Consider the following 20,759-nt stretch of genomic DNA (forward strand, 5'->3'; position numbering starts at 1 on the left):
ACACTGGCTCTCTATATTACACTGGCATGGGGTTTTCATGGTTCTGTTGACCAGCTGGTGATGTGGCATGGCCAAAACAGCACCACAGGCCAAAATGAGAAGGGTTGGCAGGTCTAATTAGATCTGCGGCCCAGAGGTTGCCTATGCTGGGTTGAATGGAACTAAATAATGCTATTAATTTGAAACCTCTCAATTAAAATATATATATATATCTCAAGTATCTTCTACTGGGGTACTAATGAGTATCATTATTCTTTCAGATACTGATGAATATAGGCCACCGGTTTGGAAATCTTATCGTAAGTAGTCAATTCTGTACTGGTACTGTTAATATTTTTTAAATGGTGAAAATTGTAAGTCTTGAAATTTATAAACATGGTATACTCAGAATCCCTCTTCTCTGCAGCATCTGAAACCAAGGGGCTTGAAATAGATGATCCTCAGGGTCCCTTCCAACTCTACAATTCTATGAATGAAACTCTATGAATGAAAGTATATTGTTAGGATACTGGTTCTGAACCTTACTGTACCAAGAAGATCAATGGATGTCACAGATTTTGTCGGTCTGTTTCCTTCTATTAAAACCAGTTGAACCAGGGGATATTTTTTCTTTTTTAAAACGTAAGAGGCTAGATTTGTATACTCCAAATTTAGCTGCTATCTATAACATTTTGGAAATGAGAGGATTTCATATTGCACTTTGCATCTGCTCTCTTGCCGAGGATGAAAAAGCCCTTTAGAAAAATCCCCAAATCTGCTTCTGACCAGGTGTCTGATTTAAAAGTTGGGGGAACCTTCGTTAAACTGTTTGCTCTCCGTTTTAAATCTACACATAAATTTGTGTGCACATCAGAAAGTGTGCGGAGGAAGACAAAAACCATCACAAACCTAGATCCTGAAAAGATGCTGAATTGGACAATCACCTTTCACAATCCCAGGCTTATGATAGGAAAGTTGGCTTTATTTGTAGCTAGAATTCTGTGTGCCTAGGGCTTGTTTGTGTATTCCTTTAAGACCCAAAGTTGAAAGAAGAGATAGCACCATATTACTGTACATATTCGAATCTAATGTGCATTTTTGGGGCCAAATAATGTTGCGAAAATTAAAGTGTGCATTAGATAGTATGGCGTGTTTACATTTGCCAGTGAATACCTTTTTTGGTTTCAAGGTTCTGAAAATTGAGGTGCGCATTAGATTTGATGGTGCATTAGACTCGAGTAAATATGGTAGTTCTCAGTATCTCTCTCATATATATATATGAGAGAGAATTAGGAGGTTCTTGTGGTGATATAATATCTGTAATGTGTTTTTACTCTAGGGCTTCTGTCCCTGCTACTGAGTAGCTGGACCAACAGGACTTATCTGTCATTATCAGCGTTTCATGTTCAGTGTCCCACCATGATTTAAATCTGTTCTGTATTGAAATTAATGTCAACCTTCATTTCATTTCATTTGTGCCCAGGCTTTGACTTCAGAGCCTCGAAGGAACCGTAGTACCTTTAAGAGCCCCCTGCCCCACAGCTGCTGCCGCATAATCACTATTGTCAGAACCTTTGCCTGCTCCAGAGCCTTTTAAGTGTCCCACAGTGCAGCTTTCGAGTCATAACTTATTATATCAGTCACTTGTCATATGCCAAGCCAGTCACTTAATATAAAACCATTAACACACAAAGTGACTCGAAGCAGGCTTTTTGTCTTCAAGCTGATGATTAAAGGATAAAATTGGCACTCATTGTGTCGCTTATATTAAACATCGTTAATCACAAGAACCATACATCCAGCAACTTGTCACCGTGAAATGCATGTGTGTTGTCTCCCGTTGCAAATAACAATAATAAATTGCTGCAAAATAACCTTTTGCAAGGAAAGTGAAGCTTTTGTCCTTTTTTCTTTATGGTTCAACCAAAATATGCAATTCTGTTGAATGTTTCCAATGTGCTCGGTTACCTTTTCTTAAGAATCCAGAGAGAATTGTTGGGTGCTAACCTATAGTGTCCAGGACAGGATATCTGAAACAGTTTTCAGCATAACAGAGCTAAGCCATGGTTTTAACTTCTGCCTCCCTCCTCCTCAATCATGTTGTTGTCTGGATCAACTCTAATATCATTGCAACCAGACTTGGAGAATGAGGTGGGAGGCGATAACAGGTGGCTGGAGTGGGAGGAGGAAATCGGCAAAGGTTGCCTCGCCCCTCCCTTTGCCAGCAGAATCTCTCCCTTGGATCAAAAGTCTTCCATGGATGAAAATCTGCCTCCAGCTTACCACGTTGCTGTTTAGCTACTGCTGACATGTAGTTGGTATATTGTATACTTTTAGTTTCCCATGTATTGAATGCCACTTCGAACATAGTTGATGTGGCATACAAAGGAACCGACTGGCCGTTGGCATAGACAGATCCCCGATTGTCAAATATGCCTATTTCATTAATACCAACAAACAGAAATGCTAAAGTGTTTACCTCCTTGCAGTCTTAAGCATAAAAATGAAATCCATTTTTCCTCTGCCTTTTCCTAGTGTATCAGTTGCAACAAGAAGCTCCCCACCCTAGAAGGATTACCTGCACATCTGAGGTGGGTTTACCGTGAAAGCTAAATGTAATTGAAGGCTTTTTAAAATACTGAATATTGTTGCTTAGTTTAGTTCTGGCAAACCTCCACGACCAGGCACAGCCCACCACTGCCTTCCCTGGACCTCCTTGAATATATATTCCCTGTGGCCACTGTTTTAATTTCCCACAATGTTCCTAACCCTTTTATTATTATTATTATTTATAAGCCAATTACCCTTAGTCCCTCTTTCCCAGTCTCACCACTACATAATGGAAGCTTTAGCTGGTTTCCTTTGAGCCAGGCTTGTAGGCAGTTCTCTGCCTGAACATGGCTAGGAAATCATGCTGTTAATATTCCAATTACCATATAAAGGCACAGGGCTCTTATTGCAGCCCTCTTAGAGACCAAACTAGGTGTGATCCTCAATACATCATTAGCAACCATGTCTCTTATTTTCTGAAAGATTTAATACCAAGAAAAGAGCAGGAAGTCATTTTTCAACTGGGACCACAGCATGCAGGGAGGGGAAGGTTAAATCGTTTTTTCCTCTGCCATGGCACCCATGAGAATCACCTCCGCTCAGCTGGTACTATTCCTGTTTTGTTTAGTCCTCATTTGCACTTAGGGTGAGGGCAGTCTTATGTTGTTGTTGTTGTTTAGTCGTGTCCGACTCTTTGTGACCCCGTGGACCAGAGCACGCCAGGCACTCCTGTCTTCCACTGCCTCCCGCAGTTTGGTCAAACTCATGCTGGTAGCTTCGAGAACACTATCCAACCATCTCGTCCTCTGTCGTCCCCTTCTCCTTGTACCCTCAATCTTTCCCAACTTCAGGGTCCTTTCCAAGGAGTCTTCTCTTCTCATGAGGTGGCCAAATTATTGGATCTGTCCTTCCAGAGAGCACTCAGGGCTGATTTCCTTTAGAATGGATAGGTGTGATCTTCTTGCAGTCCATGAGACTTGTCTCCTCCAGCACCATAATTTAAAAGCATAGATTCTTTGGCAATCAGTCTTCTTTATGGTCCAGTTCTCACTTCCATACATCACTACTGGGAAAACCATAGCTTTAACTATACGGACCTTTGTTGGCAAGGTGATGTCTCGGCTTTTTTCAAGATCCTAGAGCTTTTTTTCTCAGCCGGAGCTCAGCTCTGGCACCTCTCAGGTGGGCGCCATTGCCATTCTAAGACGACGAGGGAGAAATTCATGGTGAGCTCCAGCATCTCTTTTTCTATGAAAATAGCACTGTGCAGTTAAACTAAAAATGGTCATTGTTATGATTTGCATCATCATGCCTGACCATCCTTGACCTGTCCATCTTGTTACATCAGCACTTACTGCTGATTTGCTGGAATTTTTTTGCCATTAATTAATTGTTTGTAAGGAGTGAAAGGAGAGAGAGGGAGAGGGAGAATGAGTGCAGAACTCACTGGATAAAAACAAACAAACCAGTTGTCAACCATTTGTCAATCAGACCTTCCTTCCCAGACATTGAGGCACTATCTTATGACCAAAATGTGTCCTGCAAAAGTGAGCCATGCACATAAACAGGGTTTCATGCTTGGGTCATCCTCAGGGACTAGTTCTCATTGTACGTCAGGGTGTGCAGTGGATGATGAACACGTTGCTTTCAGCCCCGGCAGCCCTCATTTCTTGTTCGCTGAGTCCAGATCTCTCCCCTGGTTGCCTTCAAGTAGACATGATCAGTGCTGCCTAATCTCTTTGGCGGAGGGAGAATCTCTTTGGCGGAGGGAGAATATGTTGGTCTGGTTTTCTCTCTCATCTTACTGGACAAAGCTGAACTTTCCCACCTATTCAAGGTTACAAACCTGGTAGCTCAAATCACCACGTCAGGAGCATTTTTATGTTTTTAGGCATCCAGTTTTATCTGTTCCTCAGCCAGCTCTGCTGGATCACAGCGCAACATCAATTTCAATTTTTAATATGCTACGGCGTGAAATTTGACTTGTTATAATGCAGCCACAAAACACCATTCATGCTAAATAGGCGCTGAAAATGATTAAAGTTTTAAATTTTATTGCAACACTTTCATCATGTACCCAAGGGGAGAGGAAATTAATCTTCGAAATGTGTTTGTCATTTTGACATAGCCTTAAATACAGGGGAGCACAGTACTGTCATGGCCTTAATAGCTTATACCGCTTAGATCACAAACAGGATTAATTTGTTATGCAATTAAATGAATTAAATAGGAGTTTCTTTGTGCTGTTTTCTTTCATATGCCAGTTGCAATTCTTCCAAATGTGCTGTAAAGCTCTAGGATGAAAAAAAATAAAGCTCCAATGGGCGTGAAGTGGCCCACGTTTTCAAAGAAAACTACAGTTTCTGCCAATATTGATTTGGCAGGCATTTTAATTATTTATCTAGCTAATGCTGATTCCTGTTCATGAAGATAAGTAGTGATCAGGATAAATTAAGGTTTTGCTTTCTAGCCTATTAACGAGTGCCCTGGTAAGAATTTTCTCTTGCACGTTTGCAAACATGTACAACACAGTTCCCTTTCTCTTGTCTGACATTGGGATTTTAGTAGCGCTCTTAACAGACATTTCACTTCATTGGAACAGCCCAGTTGGTTTCATGAGAGTCAGACATCATCTGTTTGGCCACAGGTTTCCTATCCTTGCCAAAGCTGTATGCACCTCGAAATCTCTCCCAGAAAAACATATCATAAAATCAGCGATAGCACCAGTCAACGGCAATAGCCCTAACCAGTTCATCAGCAATAACATCAAGGGGACTGAACCCTGGTCTTTCCTTCTTCTCCAAATGAGGCCCAGTCGCTGAGCATTATGGCTGATGTTCTGATGGGCATTACACAGACACAGACGTAGCTCCTGAGAAGACGCACAGACAACCTACTGCATATTGCTGCATAACATAGCAAATCCATTCCACGTATATGTGCCACCTACTTTCCTAACCTTTTAAAAGCATTTCATTAACTTTTCTTTCAGTAGCAACAGTAGTAAGGGGCATAGCAATCTCGCATCCAATTTGCATGGTTCTTTTTTGGTTGTTTAGCGAGAGGGCAGCATAGAAATGCTTTCATGGATAAAATAATAATAAAGCTAAAGAAATGGCCGTCAAAACAACCATATTCCAGAATGTGCCCCCAATATCCTTTTTTTTGTTAGCCTACTTTTTGGAATGTGATGCCGATAACAACGACTAGTGTAACCGTTCAATTGAGATCATTCTGAAAGAAATCGTAACTTTTCTTTCCAACTAGGAATTTAGAGGGATTTGTTGGAACCCTCCCCCCCCAAAAAAAGCATACTGATACTGGCGGTGGGGATTGAGGAAGGAGCATTTCTGACATGATGAGAAGACCAAAAAGTAGAGATGTGAGAAGGACAACGTGTGGCAAGGAGCATTGTCTGTTCAGGGCTGCCTCTTGGCTAGGGTTAAGCCGTTTGTAAGCCTTTACAAATATCACTCCTGTTTACTTGACCTTATCATCAGATTGTGTTCAGATATTTCCCCAGGTCATTTGAAAAAGAAAGTGTTGTGCTTAGGGGAGTCAAGACTGTGAGCCTTCTTTTGAGCGACACTGACATCAATATAGAGAGGCTTTAAATCAAATATATCTTAAAACTCTCAAGTATCAATCCAATTACATTTTTTTTACAGTGCCATGTTTACACTGAAGCAGAGGGGTAATTTTATAGGAAACAGATGATATGAGTTTTTACTGACCATATCTCCAACTGATTTAATACTCCCCAATTGTAACATGAACTTCTTTCAAGGCTTTTTATTATTATTATTTTAAGGAAAAAGCCTGGTTCTTCATTACTGTTGTTCCCTTGCTGCATGTTTGTTCATGTGGCATACTCACACATGTAAGATGTCCTTTGCTGTCACAGCTTGGCATCTTGCCATGCAGTTAAAATAATCTTAAATGAAAAGATATCAAGCGAACCAGATGATTGAATTAATTAATATCCCCCCCCCACTTCTTGTTGTATAGTAAAGCTTCATGCTAATATAACCCTAATTACCAGCAAGCAGTATCCACAAACAACCTTGTCCTAAGCAGCCCTTTATACTGCCGCTGGGTGATTTTCCTGGTAAATAAGTTCCTGGAGATATTTTCGGCATCCTAAGGGGTTTTCCTTTCCTCTCCACTCATTTTTTTTAAAAAATGTTTTCCCTGCATCTCCTCTATTTGTTCCCTGGAATTAACAGCTTGTAGGTAGGTTTTTGCACATTAGCCTGCAGGAACTAGAGGAAAAACCTAGTTTGTTTGTTCATATACTGCTTAATTGTGTTAAGGAGACACAAGTGGCACTGTGGTCTAAACCACTGCGCCTAGGGCTGGCCAATTGGAAGGTCGGCGGTTCGAATCCCCTTGACGGAGTGAGCTCCTGTTGCACGGTCCCTGCTCCTGCCAACCTAGCGGTTCAAAAGCACGTCAAAGTGCCAGTAGATAAATAGGTACCACTCCGGTGGGAAGGTAAATGGCGTTTCTGTGCGCTGCTCTGGTTTTGCCAGAAGCAGCTTAGTCATGCTGGCCACATGACCCGGGAAAACTGTCTGTGGACAAACGTCGGCTCCCTCAGCCAGTAAAGCAAGATAAGCGCCGCAACCCTAGAGTCGTTCGCGACTGGGCTGTCAAGGGTCCTTTACCTTTTTAAAATTGTGATAAAACCTCAAACAGGTTTGCAAAAAGGATAAAGCAATAAAATTAGCAGTAAAAACAGTTAAGAACATGTATTTTTTTAAAAAAAAATTGGACCAACAATAAGCTAAAAAAAAACCCAGCAGCTTCTACATGTCTGGATAAACAGAAATGTTTTAACAGATACTGAAAAGAGTTGTGGAGTTCCAAAATTTGAGAGTGTCCACACTGCAAGATGGATTTCTTACAAGAGCAGAATGAGTATTATGTGCCAAACTACCCCTGTGCTAGACCAATTTGGTTCTCATTTTCGAATCACAAATGAGAGGCTTATCATGGAGCAAGATTTTCGGCCAGAGGCATGGAACTTAGCTGCTGTTGAGTTACTTTTTGGGTTGGGGGGGAACCATGTGCACACCTCTCATACAAGCTGCATCCCAACACACAGACGTGCCCCCTCCCCCATGTTCCCTTCCCTCATTCTTACTTATTTGGGACCCAGGCACATACATTGCCTCTAGAATTATAGGCACTGTGTTTGTGAATATTGGATCTATGGGCTACCAATAAAACGAGGCTGCATTTTAGAGCTGGGTTTTGAGCTCTAAGGCAAGTTTCTGCTCTAGAACCAACCCTTAGCATTTGTTTTTATCCTCTCTTCCCTTTTATTTCTTAACTCCTTTTAGTGCTTCGTTTTGTTGTTTGAATTTATTGTTTTATCTCAGTGTTTTATTGTTCTGACTCCCCTAACCTGTGAGGCTGCATGAAGCTGGGCTGGGCTGAGCACTTTGCTAGGCAGTGCCAAACGCAAGGTCGAGCCAAAGTTTACAAGATACTAGTTATAAATTAAGGAAGAGAAACATCTTGATTATCAGAACTGTTGAGGAGTGAGCCCAGGTGGCAGCTGCAGAGAGCATCAGTTGCCCACTTTCCTCCAGCCATGTCTTGTGAGCGGAGTTCTACTCATGGGAACTTTGGTCCCAACCCATTTGCTTCTGTATTCTGCATTGGTCTATTGGGTGGGGGCTTCCTGGGCTGTGTGGCTTCCATATAGCCATACAGTGGTACCTCGGGTTACATATGCTTCAGGTTACATATGCTTCAGGTTACAGACTCCGCTAATCCAGAAATAATACCTCGGGTTAAGAACTTTGCTTCAGGATGAGAACAGAAATCGCGCGGCAGCAGCGGGAGGCCCCATTAGCTAAAGTGGTGCTTCAGGTTAAGAACAATTTCAGGTTAAGAACGGACCTCCAGAACGAATTAAGTACGTAACCAGAAGTACCACTGTATTCAGCTGTGGTCTCCAAACTTGGGTGCCCAGTTGTTTTTTTGAACTACAATTACCATCATCCCTGACCACTGGTTCTGCTAGCTAGGGATAATGGGAGTTGTAGTCCAACCACATCTAGAGACCCAAGTTTGGGGAACCCTGACCTGGAACATACATTTTAAGTTGGATACCACAACTTTTAGTCATGAAAATCTCTTAGCTTATTAAAAGGGCCACTTCACAACTTATTTCATGTGGAAATCAGCTGCATATGTGAAATTTTGCCATTTCTACCAGCAAGCCACACCTTTCCCAAACTTGGGGCTCTAGCTGTGGTTGGACTACAACTCCCATCATCCCTAGCTAGCAGGACCAGTGGTCAGGGATGATGGGAATTGTAGTTCAAAAAAACAACTGGACACCCAAGTTTGGGAAACCCTGTTCTAGGTAAGCAAAAAAGATCTAGAAATGATAAACAGTATTTGTGTCTTTCGTCTATTAGCTGTTGTTCGGTTAATTACAGGATAAACCGTGCATTAAGGGAGAACATGAACTCTTTACATATTCTGTATTGTTCTGGTAAAATGATGTTCCTTTTTTTCTTTTTCAATAGGTAGAGAATAGACCGAAGTACTATGGACGAGAGTAAGTAATGCAGTGTGCTCTGAATTTTTTGCCTTAAGCTAAGGGCGGTCTAATAGAGCAAAAATACCAAAACTTTGCCCAATGGCTACTCTGCATGTTCTCAATGGGTTTATGAAACATCTCAATTTGTCTTCAAGGATACAGAGATGAGATTATTTTGCAATTCACTGGTGGTTTCAACAACATAGGCAGTTTTACTCGACCATGAATAGGTCACATAAGGAAATGTCGACACGCACATCTTCAGTAGTCAGGTCAGATTTCTCTGCAAATCTGACGACAGGCTAGCAGTTCTATACTTCAAAGTGCTTTACTTCATATTCCTGCTTCCATTTGGCAGGATTGTTGGCAATAAAGTAAAACGTGTGAGTTATTTTTCTTTTTTCCTTTTATTTAAGGAGGGTGGGGAGCAAAATCACACTAGAGCCCCCGTCTTTCTTCTTCTTCTTCTTCTTCTTCTTCTTCTTCTTTTAGAGCGGCTATGGAAATTTATAGCCAATTTTCATCTTTCCCCATACAATGAAATTGGGAAGTAGATTACAAGCAATCACATCATAGGAGAATTTTGATATGTGTATTTTTCAGCAGTTGAAAAATCTTCAGTCACCTTTTATTTCATTCACACATTTTGTTCAGGGGTATTTTTGTTTGTTAACTCAAAATTTATGGTTTGTTCCTCTTGGAATTCATGGGTTCACAACCATCCATTTGGTGTTCAACTCGACGCCTTTATATTGAAGTAATTTACAGTTCCGTGGCTGGAAATAAAGTATCTTCAGAGCAGTTTAAAGTTGCCAAAGTGAATTAATGGACTTCAACATTCTTGTTGGACTTGTAAATTTGAAAGTGAAGATCATTTGAGTTGTCAACAAAGCCAAGTAACATGGAATTCAAAACTATGGAGCTATAATGTCGGCAACTTAGGGCAAGTTTGTACAATTAGTAAAATCAAGTTGGAAATATTTTCTTCGGGTTATAGATCAGCTTGTACAAATAGGAGGCTACATACTGGTGACTGGGAGCAGCTGCCGAGACCACATAACACCAGTCTTGAAAGACCTACATTGGCTCCCAGTACATTTCCAAGCACAATTCAAAGTATTGGTGCTGACCTTTAAAGCCCTAAACGGCCTCGGCCCAGTGTACCTGAAGGAGCATCTCCACCCCCATTGTTCAGCCTGGACACTGAGGGCCTCCTCTGAGGGCCTTCTGGCAGTTCCCTCACTGTGAGAAGCGAAGTTACAGGGAACCAGGCAGAGGGCCTTCTCGGTAGTGGCGCCCGCCCTGTGGAACGCCCTCCCATCAGATGTCAAAGAAATAAACAACTATCTGATGTTTAGAAGACATCTGAAGGCAGCCCTGTTTAAGGAAGTTTTTAATGTCTGATGTTTTAATGTATTTTTAATCTTTTGGTGGAAGCCACCCAGTGTGGCTAGGAAACCCAGCCAGATGGGCAAGGTATAACTATATTATTATTATTATTATTATTATTATTATTATTATTATTATTATTATTCGGTTGTGACTCCCAAAGTTGACTTCTTGCACATGGGAAATAGTATATCAGAAGGTGTGCTAGTGACATAGCTAAATATCACCTGCAGAGCATTATGGCAGAGGAAAAGTTTAGATCAGGGCCTAGCTATACCACACTTCCCATTCTTTATGTGTTTGCCCTTTGTATGTACAATGCTTTTCGTTAAAGGCATTTTCTCTTACAGAATTTCATTGTCATTTCTTATATGGCTTTTACCGTGGTACCTTGGTTTTCAAACTTAATCCGTTCCAGAAGTCCGTTTGAAAATGTTTGGAAACCAAGGCGTGGCTTCTGATTGGTGCAGGCACCCCAGAAATAATAGCCAACAGCTGCATCAGACGTTCAGCTTCCAAAAAAAACTTTGAAAACTGGAACACTTACTTCCGGGTTTTCAGTGTTTGGGAACCAAGGTGTTTGATAACCAAGGTGTTTGAGAACCAAGGTACCACTGTAGTGGTGTACTTTTGTGCAGTATCTGAGGAGGAAAGCAGATCTCAGTAAAATAACAGTATTGTCTCTTTCTACACCGTAGTTCATTGCAGTATGTACACTGTTGGATGTCAACATTCACATCCCAGACAGATTTTGTGATGGTCAGCACACGAGTGAACTCATTGAGGGAACTGTCAGCGTTCACTGGGTGTGCCTCTGAAACTTTGGATGTTCATAATATTCATCTAGGATTGTCAGTGTTCAGATGTGAATATTGACATTTGCCACATACAGCATTCGCTGCATTGATGTTTGCCAGGATGACTTTCACTGTGATGTGTGTATTTAGGGGGGAAAACTTGCCATGACAATAATGGTACATTATAGTAGAGGTGTTTCCATTGGGTCAATAGACAGAAAGCAAATACATTGGTGGGAGAGATGGGTTGTGCCGATGACTGGGGGAAATGTATGTAAATTATGTGTACAGAGATGATTATTCGAATTTAAGATCTGTCCTTAGGGTCTTGGCATGCTGTCGGTCTGGCTCATTGTTGAGAAGGATATGCAACCTTAATGTCAAATGAGAAGCTATGTAAGATAAGATTTACACCTCTCCGTAAATCAAGCTGATAAGTGCTCCTTATGAACAGAATTTACTTGGCCTATAGGGTGGCAGTGTCCCTAGGCTTTATTTATATATATATAAAAGAAGTTGATAACTAAGAACTACCAGCTGAAAATGATCAAGCCAGCTGCATGCTAAGTAGAGAAATTAACATAACTGTATTCAGGGCTGACTTTGAGTGTGCTGCGTGTTTCTTGAAAGTAAAGGAAGGATGCTATTTTTGTATTTTAAAATGAAAAAGCGCTGAGGGCTTGTGTTTTTCTGGTGAGCGTTTCTCTCGAAACAACTCTTTTATTGTGCTGATGAAGATGGGCTTTGTTTTTCAGGTTCCATGGGAGGATATCGAGAGAAGAAGCAGATCAATTATTGAGCGTAGCAGAGGGAAGTTATCTTATTCGTGAAAGCCAACGGCAACCTGGAACGTACACTTTGGCTTTGAGGTTGGTAATTAATATTTCATTTTGAGGCTATTAGAATATTTATGAATACTCTTGAGGGGAATATTAGGATTAGCTCTTTTCCATTTTTATTTATGAATCTTCTTGAAATAAAGGTTTAACTGAATTATATTTTTGTGGCCTAGTTCTACCTTCAAAGTCCTTTAACTTAACAGGCAATTGAAATATTGGGGCATTGTAAACTTAGAAATGCTTATTTTAAATCTTCTCACTTTACCTCTCTCCCTGTTCTACTTTCGATACTTGTCCTCTCCTGTTATCTCCCTCGCTCTACCAAAAGTTTAAATTGAAAGCTGCTGGAATTGTAAACAGGAGCCTTTCTTAACACCACCTCCTTGCATTATTCTGCAGATCACAGTGTGTGTAGGTGATGGTTTTTAAAAAGCACATTTGTAGTGGTTGTTATTTTTAAAGAGAAGAATAACAAATAGGCTGTTCGGTCCATCAGGGTCATCTCTCAATGTATGAGAGCCTTTCAGTGGCTTTTTGATACAGTCTTAATATCTAGACAAAATCATGTCCATCTTGCATGTCTATGGAACAGCTTAATAGCACTTTCCATTTGATGCTGCAGCCCTAAGCTAGAAGTGCAGGAGTTTACGTCACTCTCACTGGCAACACCACCAGCACATACAAGATAGTGTGAGACATGGGTAAGCAAACTAAGGCCTAGGAGCCGGAGCCGGCCCAATCACCTTCTAAATCCGGCCCGCAGATTTAGCGTATTTTTACATGAGTAGAATGTGTGCTTTTATTTAAAATGCATCTCTGGGTTATTTGTGGGGCATAGGAATTCGTTCATATATATTTTTTCAAAATATAGTCCGGCCCCCCACAAGGTCTGAAGGACAGTGGACCAGCCCTCTGCTGAAAAAGTTTGCTGACCCCTGGAGAACACACACTGACTCTTGTTCAGGTTTCCAAGTGAGAAGCCTTCCCATTAAGTTTATGGTTTTATTCAGCTGTAATGCAGACGAGTGAGAGGCCAGTGCAAATGAGGACTGGTTTTATCTATGCAAAAGTCAGTGTGCATTAAAAGATATAGTTAAGCATCAACCAATTATAAAATAGCTAGTGCCATCTTTATAACTGGTCCACTGTGGTCAGTGGACTAGGGGGACTTGACTAGTCTCCTGAATGTTCCTGGTAAATTAAGAGTATTGAAGTATCAAAGCTTGGCACCTCCTTCCCAAAGCCCGGGAAGCTTATTCCAGGCTTAGGGAGGTAAGCACGATGCTGCATGTGTCCAATGACAGGACATTGCAATGGCACTGTTTTTCCATATGAAAAATTTCACCGCACACCTCTGAACTGGTCCAATTTTTGAAAATTTGAAGCCAGAAACTAACTTAATCCAACTTGTTCACCAGTCTAGCTATTGTATGCTTCTGGCTTGTATAGTCTTCTGTTATGAATAAATCATCTTTGTCATCGTTTCCACCCCCACAACTTGAAACTTGCTGGTGACTGAAATTGATGAAACCATTGCTTGCTGACAGAACTGCCATCTTAAATGATCCTCAGCCAAATTTTCGAACTTGTCAAAACCCAGTAATGTGAACTTCCTTACACTAAATTGCCTCAACCTTTCATGTACGTATTCTGCCCTTGAAAAAACAAGGCTAGTTGGGTTGTTTGTCTAATGCAGAGGTCGCCATCATGGTGCCCTCCAGATATTGTTGGACTACAATTCCCAGTATCCCTGACTGTTGGCCATGCTGGCTGGGGCTGGTGGGAGCTGGAGTCCGTCTGCTGGCCACCATGCTGGCTGTGCCTGGTGTTATCCAACATTCTTTCTGACGCATAGGCCTGGGTGACCTGTTTCTGTCCTCCCAATCTCTGCAGCCAGAGACACAACTGCAGACACATGAATACAGCTAACATAGACTAGTACAATAGACGATGTGTTCTGCACAAATGGATTTCGGTAACTGTTCTGGATCCTGGTCATAGTTCTTTTTTCTTCTTACTGTCTTTCTGTGGTTGAGGATTTAGGGATTTGGTGCGTGTTGGGTTCAAGTCAACTGTCACGTTTTTCTATTGGGCTTAGCTGCATTTCCCTGAGCAGAAGCCTCTCGGGTTTGGCTGGTCTCCCTGGTTTATCCAGCCTCTGTGCCAGTTTTAACTGACGCGTTGTCCTCTCCATGAAGTTACTAGCAAATCAAAGAGTGTTTCAGTCAGAGACATTCTGGCCACGTGTCAAGATTATGATCCATGTGGGGAGAGCTTATTAAACACTGGGGAAGAGTTTCTGTGCATTGCAGGAGAATACGTAAATGGTTTCAACCTCTGCGTGAACAAATATGACATAATCAGGGTGGTCTTCCAGTGTTGTGTGTAAACCATCTGGGAAGAGACACTCTCATTCTCCATTCTGTAGGACATTCACACTGAGCTGATGGAATTTGGTATCCAACAACATCTGCAGGGTTACTGCTCCGGTGCACTTCTAAAGTTTTGGATTACCAAACATCTACAGCGCACCATTAGAGAAAGGCTCTGCTTAATGATGCTAGTTGTATGAACTGATTCTGTTGGAAAGCATTGCATCTGAGGTTACAGAAAGGTCTGTGATGGTCCATTCATATAGGCATGTCATCACTTGATGTCATAGCTGTCCACTACTGTGTGAAGCAACTTTTAAGAGCGCATGGAATTCTTCAGCAGGCAAGTTCATGTGGAAAGGGCTCACTAAAAGTTGGAAGTTTAAAAACCACTGTTGAGGTTATTTCTGATCTTCGCTTCCAGTGGATTTTATTGATATTTACCTGAATTTGGGCTCATTCTGGTATGGTGCACCTTTTAAAAGTTGACTGACGAATAGAAATAAGGCAAATAGATCTCTTATCTTTCTAGGCAGGTACATGGGAACGGTAGAAATTGTTCTGGAGTTTCTCAACAAGGTCTTTGTTGACAGATGGAGAACCAGCAAGGTTACCACACAGAATAAATGAGTCACAGGCCTTAGTACCAAGCTTTTGACTCATTTCAAGCATTTGAAGCCCTGTATAAACTGGCTATTGTGTCGTGAGCAGGCATAAGCAACAGCCTGCTTCAGCAAATGTGCTTCACTTAGACTGTGCACACATAACCAACTTGAAAGGTCACTCTTTTTCTCAATCCAGATCAAACCTGGTTCGAGGGAAAACACACCCAAATGCAGCATTTCATAAGAAATGACAGGATAGATATGGATTATGGGGTGTTAAAGGTAAAGGGACCCCTGACCATTAGGTCCAGTCATCACCGACTCTGGGGTTGCGGCGCTCATCTCGCTTTATTGGCCAGCATGACTAGGCCGCTTCTGGCGAACCAGAGCAGCACACGGAAATGCCGTTTACTTTCCCGCTGGAGCGGTTCCTATTTATCTACTTGCACTTTGACGTGCTTTTGAACTGCTAGGTGGGCAGGAGCTGGGACCAAACAACGGGAGCTCACCCCATCGCGGGGATTCGAACCGCCGACCTTCTGATCTGATCGGCAAGTCTAGGCTCTGTGGCTTAACCCACAGCGCCACCCGCGTCCCGTATGGGGGTGTTAACTACCCTTTTTTCATGCTTGGTGTACTAGATCACTGATTAATTATTTCCTTATAAGCGGCACATATTATATAAAAACCCGAATCATAAGCTGACAGTTAATCTATGTGGTAAAAAATAATAGGAACATGCAAAAAAGCTGAACCGTGAAGTATTTGGGGTACCTCCTCTTCCTATCATTTTTAAAACATGATTTCTGAAAGTAAGATTTATAAAGTTTTTGGTGCCCTTGTCTCCCCCCCTCAAAGCATATGTGAATCAGTTATGAGTAACTTAGCAACTGGAAGGTTGTCTTTGACTCTCACTAGACCTTCTCTGTCAGTTTGTTACATAATAGCTTTTGTAGATGTTAATATTTTCCTTCCGCGGTGCATCAAGGTCTCGTTTTCTTACAACTCACCCTGTGCAGTTAGATGTGTTGTAAATCAGTTGATTTTCAGTGGCCTTGATCATACCTTAATCCTGCATACATCTGAGCCATTAAAATATTTTTTTTCTAATTTTGTTTGGAGTTTGCACTGAACCTGTCAATGCAGTCTTTTTATTGTTTGTTAACTCGTTAGGTTTGTCTGTTTTATAGCACATGTTATAGACAGCCACAGCGGCCAGTGAATATATATATTCAAAGAAAGATGATGGGTGATATTTTGGTGTTGCTGGGGGGTTATCTGTATAATACTGGTATTGGTGTTCTATTTGCCTTACATAACAATGCTTTATTGTGTTTGTTATATCAGAGCCTATTCTGAGATCATTTTTAATGAAGAGTGGGCCGGAACTCTGCTAAATAAATAATATGTGATGTGATATCCACACAAGTCTCTTAACACATATGACTAGGAAGGAATTCTACAGTGCTTTCCCTTTTGTGGTCTTTCAGAGTTCCTAACTTTTCCCTGTCTTGTTTCCTCTATTTCCATGGTTAGAAACTAGATACAGGAGACCATCAACTTGACCCAGAGTGAAATGGAGAATAGTATGCGCTAAGTGTATCTCTGGGGAGGGCATGAATGCAACAGCCACTTATAAATTTTGGGTGCTAGTAGTGGCCTTTTAGGTTAGCATTTTGAAGTCTAGAATGCCATGGCAACCAAGAAAAGCACTCCTTGTGGATGATTCATCTCGTAAGATAAGAAAGCTGTGTCAAACCTGGATGCAAGCATTTATACCTTTTCATAACCTCAGGATATATTATGCTGCTGCGCGTTGCGCTTGACTGTTCGAAATATTCAGTTCCTGGTGGGGCTAAAGCACATATGCTCCAAAGCTCCCTGAAGTTTGCATCGACTACTGCGGACTTCAGGCACAACAGGGTGGTATATGGTTTATATTCCTATTCTTTAATTTGTGGCTGTGTGTTGCAGAGGTGCTTTTGCATTTTTAGTTCATACATGAATAGTGTGCTTTTACATTTCCCCCCCAAAACATTAAATTGGAGCATTGTTGTCTGTATCCCAGAAGCAACGTTTATTGTTGTGCATTGCGAAGAGGCAAGGCAAAAAAGTAAATTCGCTTGTTTCAGTCTATAAAGCCTGTGGTGGCTTGGTCCATGTGCACACCAGTCGCTGCCTCATCCTCTTATATGTCATTGCAAGTCCATCAATACTATATCTGTGCTTAGTCTGTACGTGAAGTGCTCGCCCTATTCCCAGTGGCTGACCCAACAGTTATGGATTTTTTGCAGAAGCCAAGGCTTACACATATATATCTTCTTGAAATGCTGTATGCCATTTCTTCTGAGAGCTGGCATTTAGTTACTGGTATGGTGTTGCTTTGATATATGGTTGGCTTGATAGATTGTTTTATATTTAAGCCAAGTGGATTCTTGGCATCGTCATTGAGCTAGATCAGAGGGGTACAGTGGTCAGCTGAATCCAGTCAAGGCAGAAAATCTGCCTTTTGCAGTTCCCCCTTGCAGTTAGAAGCAAAATAGTAAGCTCAAGGTTGTATTTCAGGAAGCAGCATTTACTGGCATTGGTGGACAACTGTGGTAGGATTCTGTTGCAGTCTATTGTGTTGATGGCATTTGCTCTGTGGCTCATGGGTCTCAATCCAGTGTTTAATAGACTGGATTATTGGCTTCAAAGTGAATGCCCATGGAACTGAGGAGAGTGGATTTTTGTCAAAAGAGAATAGAACTTGGGAGATGCGTTGAAATTAATGCAAACTATTTATTAATATTAGTTTAAGAGCACTGTTCTTAGTTCTCTGCATCCAGAAGCAGCAAAGTTTATCAAAGAGGCGCAGGGTGGGGACTCTGGCCAGAACAGATTATTGCATTTTTATCCAGATCGCAGCTGAGGGGATATAAGGGTAATAGAATACATTGCAATGTGAATTAGAAATTCCTTACAGCTGAAAGGAACAGGAAATCCCTAATTAATTCCAGAAGGTGTTAAAAGCTACCTTTAAAGTCAGCTAAACAGTAGGGCCTGCTTAACGGCAAGACCTATAACAGATGATGACAATAATAAGACATCGTCCCCCGTGTCAGTTTGGGAGTGAGAGCCTTGTTTAATTAGGACAAAGATAATAAGGAAAGCGAGGAGGAATTGTACCGGTGGTAGGCGTTGGAAGTGCAGGAACACACACTGTTCCTTTGAGATCATAGCTGCTGCCGCTGCTGCTGCTGCTACATGATGTTTAGCTGGTTACCATAGTTTCCTTTCCTGCAAACCCTATTGTTGCATTATCAGAAATACGGGGGGGGGGGGGGGAATAAGGCGCCTGCAACATGAAATGGCAAAACTAATTTGACTCGGAACTTAACTTGAATATTTTGGAGCAATTTTAAAGACATTTGGATAGATGGGGTGCAATGAAGGTCAAATATGTCTGGAGAGAGATTAGGAGAGAGATTTCCTTGGGATTCATTTCCATTCCGGGAGCTTCCTGTCAGCTGAGATCCCCGTGTGACATGGGGTAGTTGCAAACGGTGGAGTCACTGGTGAAATAGGAGCTGGCAGCTGAACAATAGGAGTCCTAACTAGAAATAATATGAATAAAAAAATTCCTTCCAATAGCACCTTAAAGACCAACTAAGTTAGTTCTTGGTATGAGCTTTCGTGTGCATGCACACTTCTTCAGATACACACGAAAGTGTGCATGCACACGAAAGCTCATACCGAGAACTAACTTAGTTGGTCTTTAAGGTGCTACTGGAAGGAATTTTTTTATTTTGACTATGGCAGACCAACACGGCTACCTATCTGTAACTAGAAATAATATGGACCCTTTGGCTATCCCAATAAAATATTTGAGGGGCTTCGCCCACACCCCAAAGTTAATGGGGACTGCAATTCAAATGGTATGCATTGGGCTTACATCCCCCCCCCCCAGTATTTTATTCAAGTTGGTAAGAGCTATGGCAAGCGTGGTGCAAGAAATGCTACTAAAGGTTGAAATCTGAGCCCAGGAGGTGAACACCCTGAAAGACAAGGAACTATAGACTAGCTAAGTAGCAAGCGAAGGAAAAGAGGACTAGAAAAGAAAAAAGAGGCATAGGGTTGAGGGAAGGAGGATAAGGATGTGGAGGAAATGCTGGGTCCAAGAACAGGAGTTGCTGCACACCAGGCATAGGCAAACTCGGCCCTCCAGATGTTTTGGGACTACAATTCCCATCATCCCTGTTAGCTAGGGATGATGGGAGTTGTAGTCCCAAAACATCTGGAGGGCTGAGTTTGCCTATGCCTGCTGCACGCTATGGTGGTAGTGGAGGAGAAATGGTGATGATGTGTGAGTCCTGTGGATTGGATACCAAAGGAAGAAGAGATCGTAAGCTGCTAGGGATCTCTCTCTCTCTCTCTCTATATATATATATTCTAATGCAGCTACCACATAGCCTAGCTGATACAGCTTTTGGATTTGTACGTCAGGTGATTACTGATAATCCTTTTAGGCCTTAGCGCTGCAATAGTATCCATGGAAAATTCCTGGCTTACGTGAGCTATGAAAACAGAAGAGTCAGGCTTGCTCACATTATCAGGTTCAAACTCACTCTACAGCAAACAGCCTATTAGAATGGGATGGTGTGGAATTCAGTGTTTGGAGCATGTGCAACATACGTGTACCTGTGTAAACTGCCTTGTTGGATCAGACTAAGAAGGTCTGTCTAATCCTGCCCCGAGGAGATTACAATCTTTAATTTGACACAGGGAGGGAAACAGGAAGTCCAGGGTGTATCCTGAGTCCTGCTGCGAGACATAAGCCAGGGTCTGTGAGTTTAGATTTTGGCATTCCCAGACCTTTCCCATCTGTAACCTCTTCCTCTCTTTTTGCAATAGGGCAATTAAGGTGATTCTATTAGAATTCCCAAGTGAATGTCAAGCAGGGAGGGAGGGGGGAAGAGATGGAGTGGAATTCTGGTGGAGACGGAAGGTTGGAGGAGGCTTAGAAAGGGAGAGTGAATGTTGGGGTGGGGGGAGGTTGTTGAGAGTTGGTTGAGAGTGGTGGGTTCTAGAAGGGGAGGCACTTGGTGGGGGACATGAAGCTGGGCTGGGCAGCTCTTCAGGATCAGTAGTCCAGTAGTAGGATCAAGGTGCCCATCAGTGACCACGAGAAGGAACTCTGAAGGTAGGAGCAGCTCCGAGACCCAGAGGAGATGAGTGGCACAGAAATATTATTATTATTATTATTATTATTATTATTATTATTATTATTATTGTCACCCGTCACTGGTGCATGTGGCTTGGCTCCCTGGCTTGACTTGTCCACAGATGTTGAAAGCTTGGCAGGTCCTCAGCTGTGGTCCCCAGATTATATTTTCTGTTGTGAATATCTGGTTGCTTACAAAGTTGAACCGTATGGCCTTTCCATGCCTCTATTCTCTTTACTCTAAGGCTGCGTTCACATCACACCTTGAAATCACGGGGTCATTCCATTAAAATGGCAACATACACACTTTTCGATCCTAAACACGTTCTAGATCTTTTAAAAGAGAATCCCCCAAAGTTTCAGGATCTTGCTCCTGTGTGGAATGGGTTTTAACAGGAAGGAAAGTATACATTAATTGAAATTTATCCCTCCAGATATCCACAAATGTGAGCTGAACAGAGTTTTA

The 20,759-nt window shown here is 41.8% G+C and overlaps 1 protein-coding gene across 4 annotated transcripts in view; it reads left to right on the plus strand.

The window, feature by feature from the left end:
- The window catches only part of CHN1 (chimerin 1), a 102,380-nt gene that overhangs the window by 24,375 nt on the left and 57,246 nt on the right, over window positions 1-20,759 (plus strand). For 2 of the 4 annotated variants that reach the window (XM_083469102.1, XM_083469101.1), the window contains exons 2-5: window positions 261-299; window positions 2,515-2,570; window positions 9,075-9,106; window positions 12,030-12,143. Coding sequence is in view for 2 of the 4 variants with exons in the window: in XM_083469101.1 (XP_083325227.1) it covers window positions 261-299; window positions 2,515-2,570; window positions 9,075-9,106; window positions 12,030-12,143 (241 nt within the window). In the remaining 2 variants the exon portion in view is untranslated. Of the gene's footprint in view, window positions 1-260; window positions 300-2,514; window positions 2,571-9,074; window positions 9,107-12,029; window positions 12,144-20,157; window positions 20,273-20,759 lie in introns of those variants that run through there. The other 2 variants (XM_083469100.1, XM_083469103.1) reach the window with 2 other exon arrangements.

The sequence above is a fragment of the Podarcis liolepis genome (genome assembly GCF_965112155.1).
Source record: "Podarcis liolepis genome assembly, chromosome: 1".
NCBI classification, from domain to species: Eukaryota; Metazoa; Chordata; class Lepidosauria; order Squamata; family Lacertidae; genus Podarcis; species Podarcis liolepis.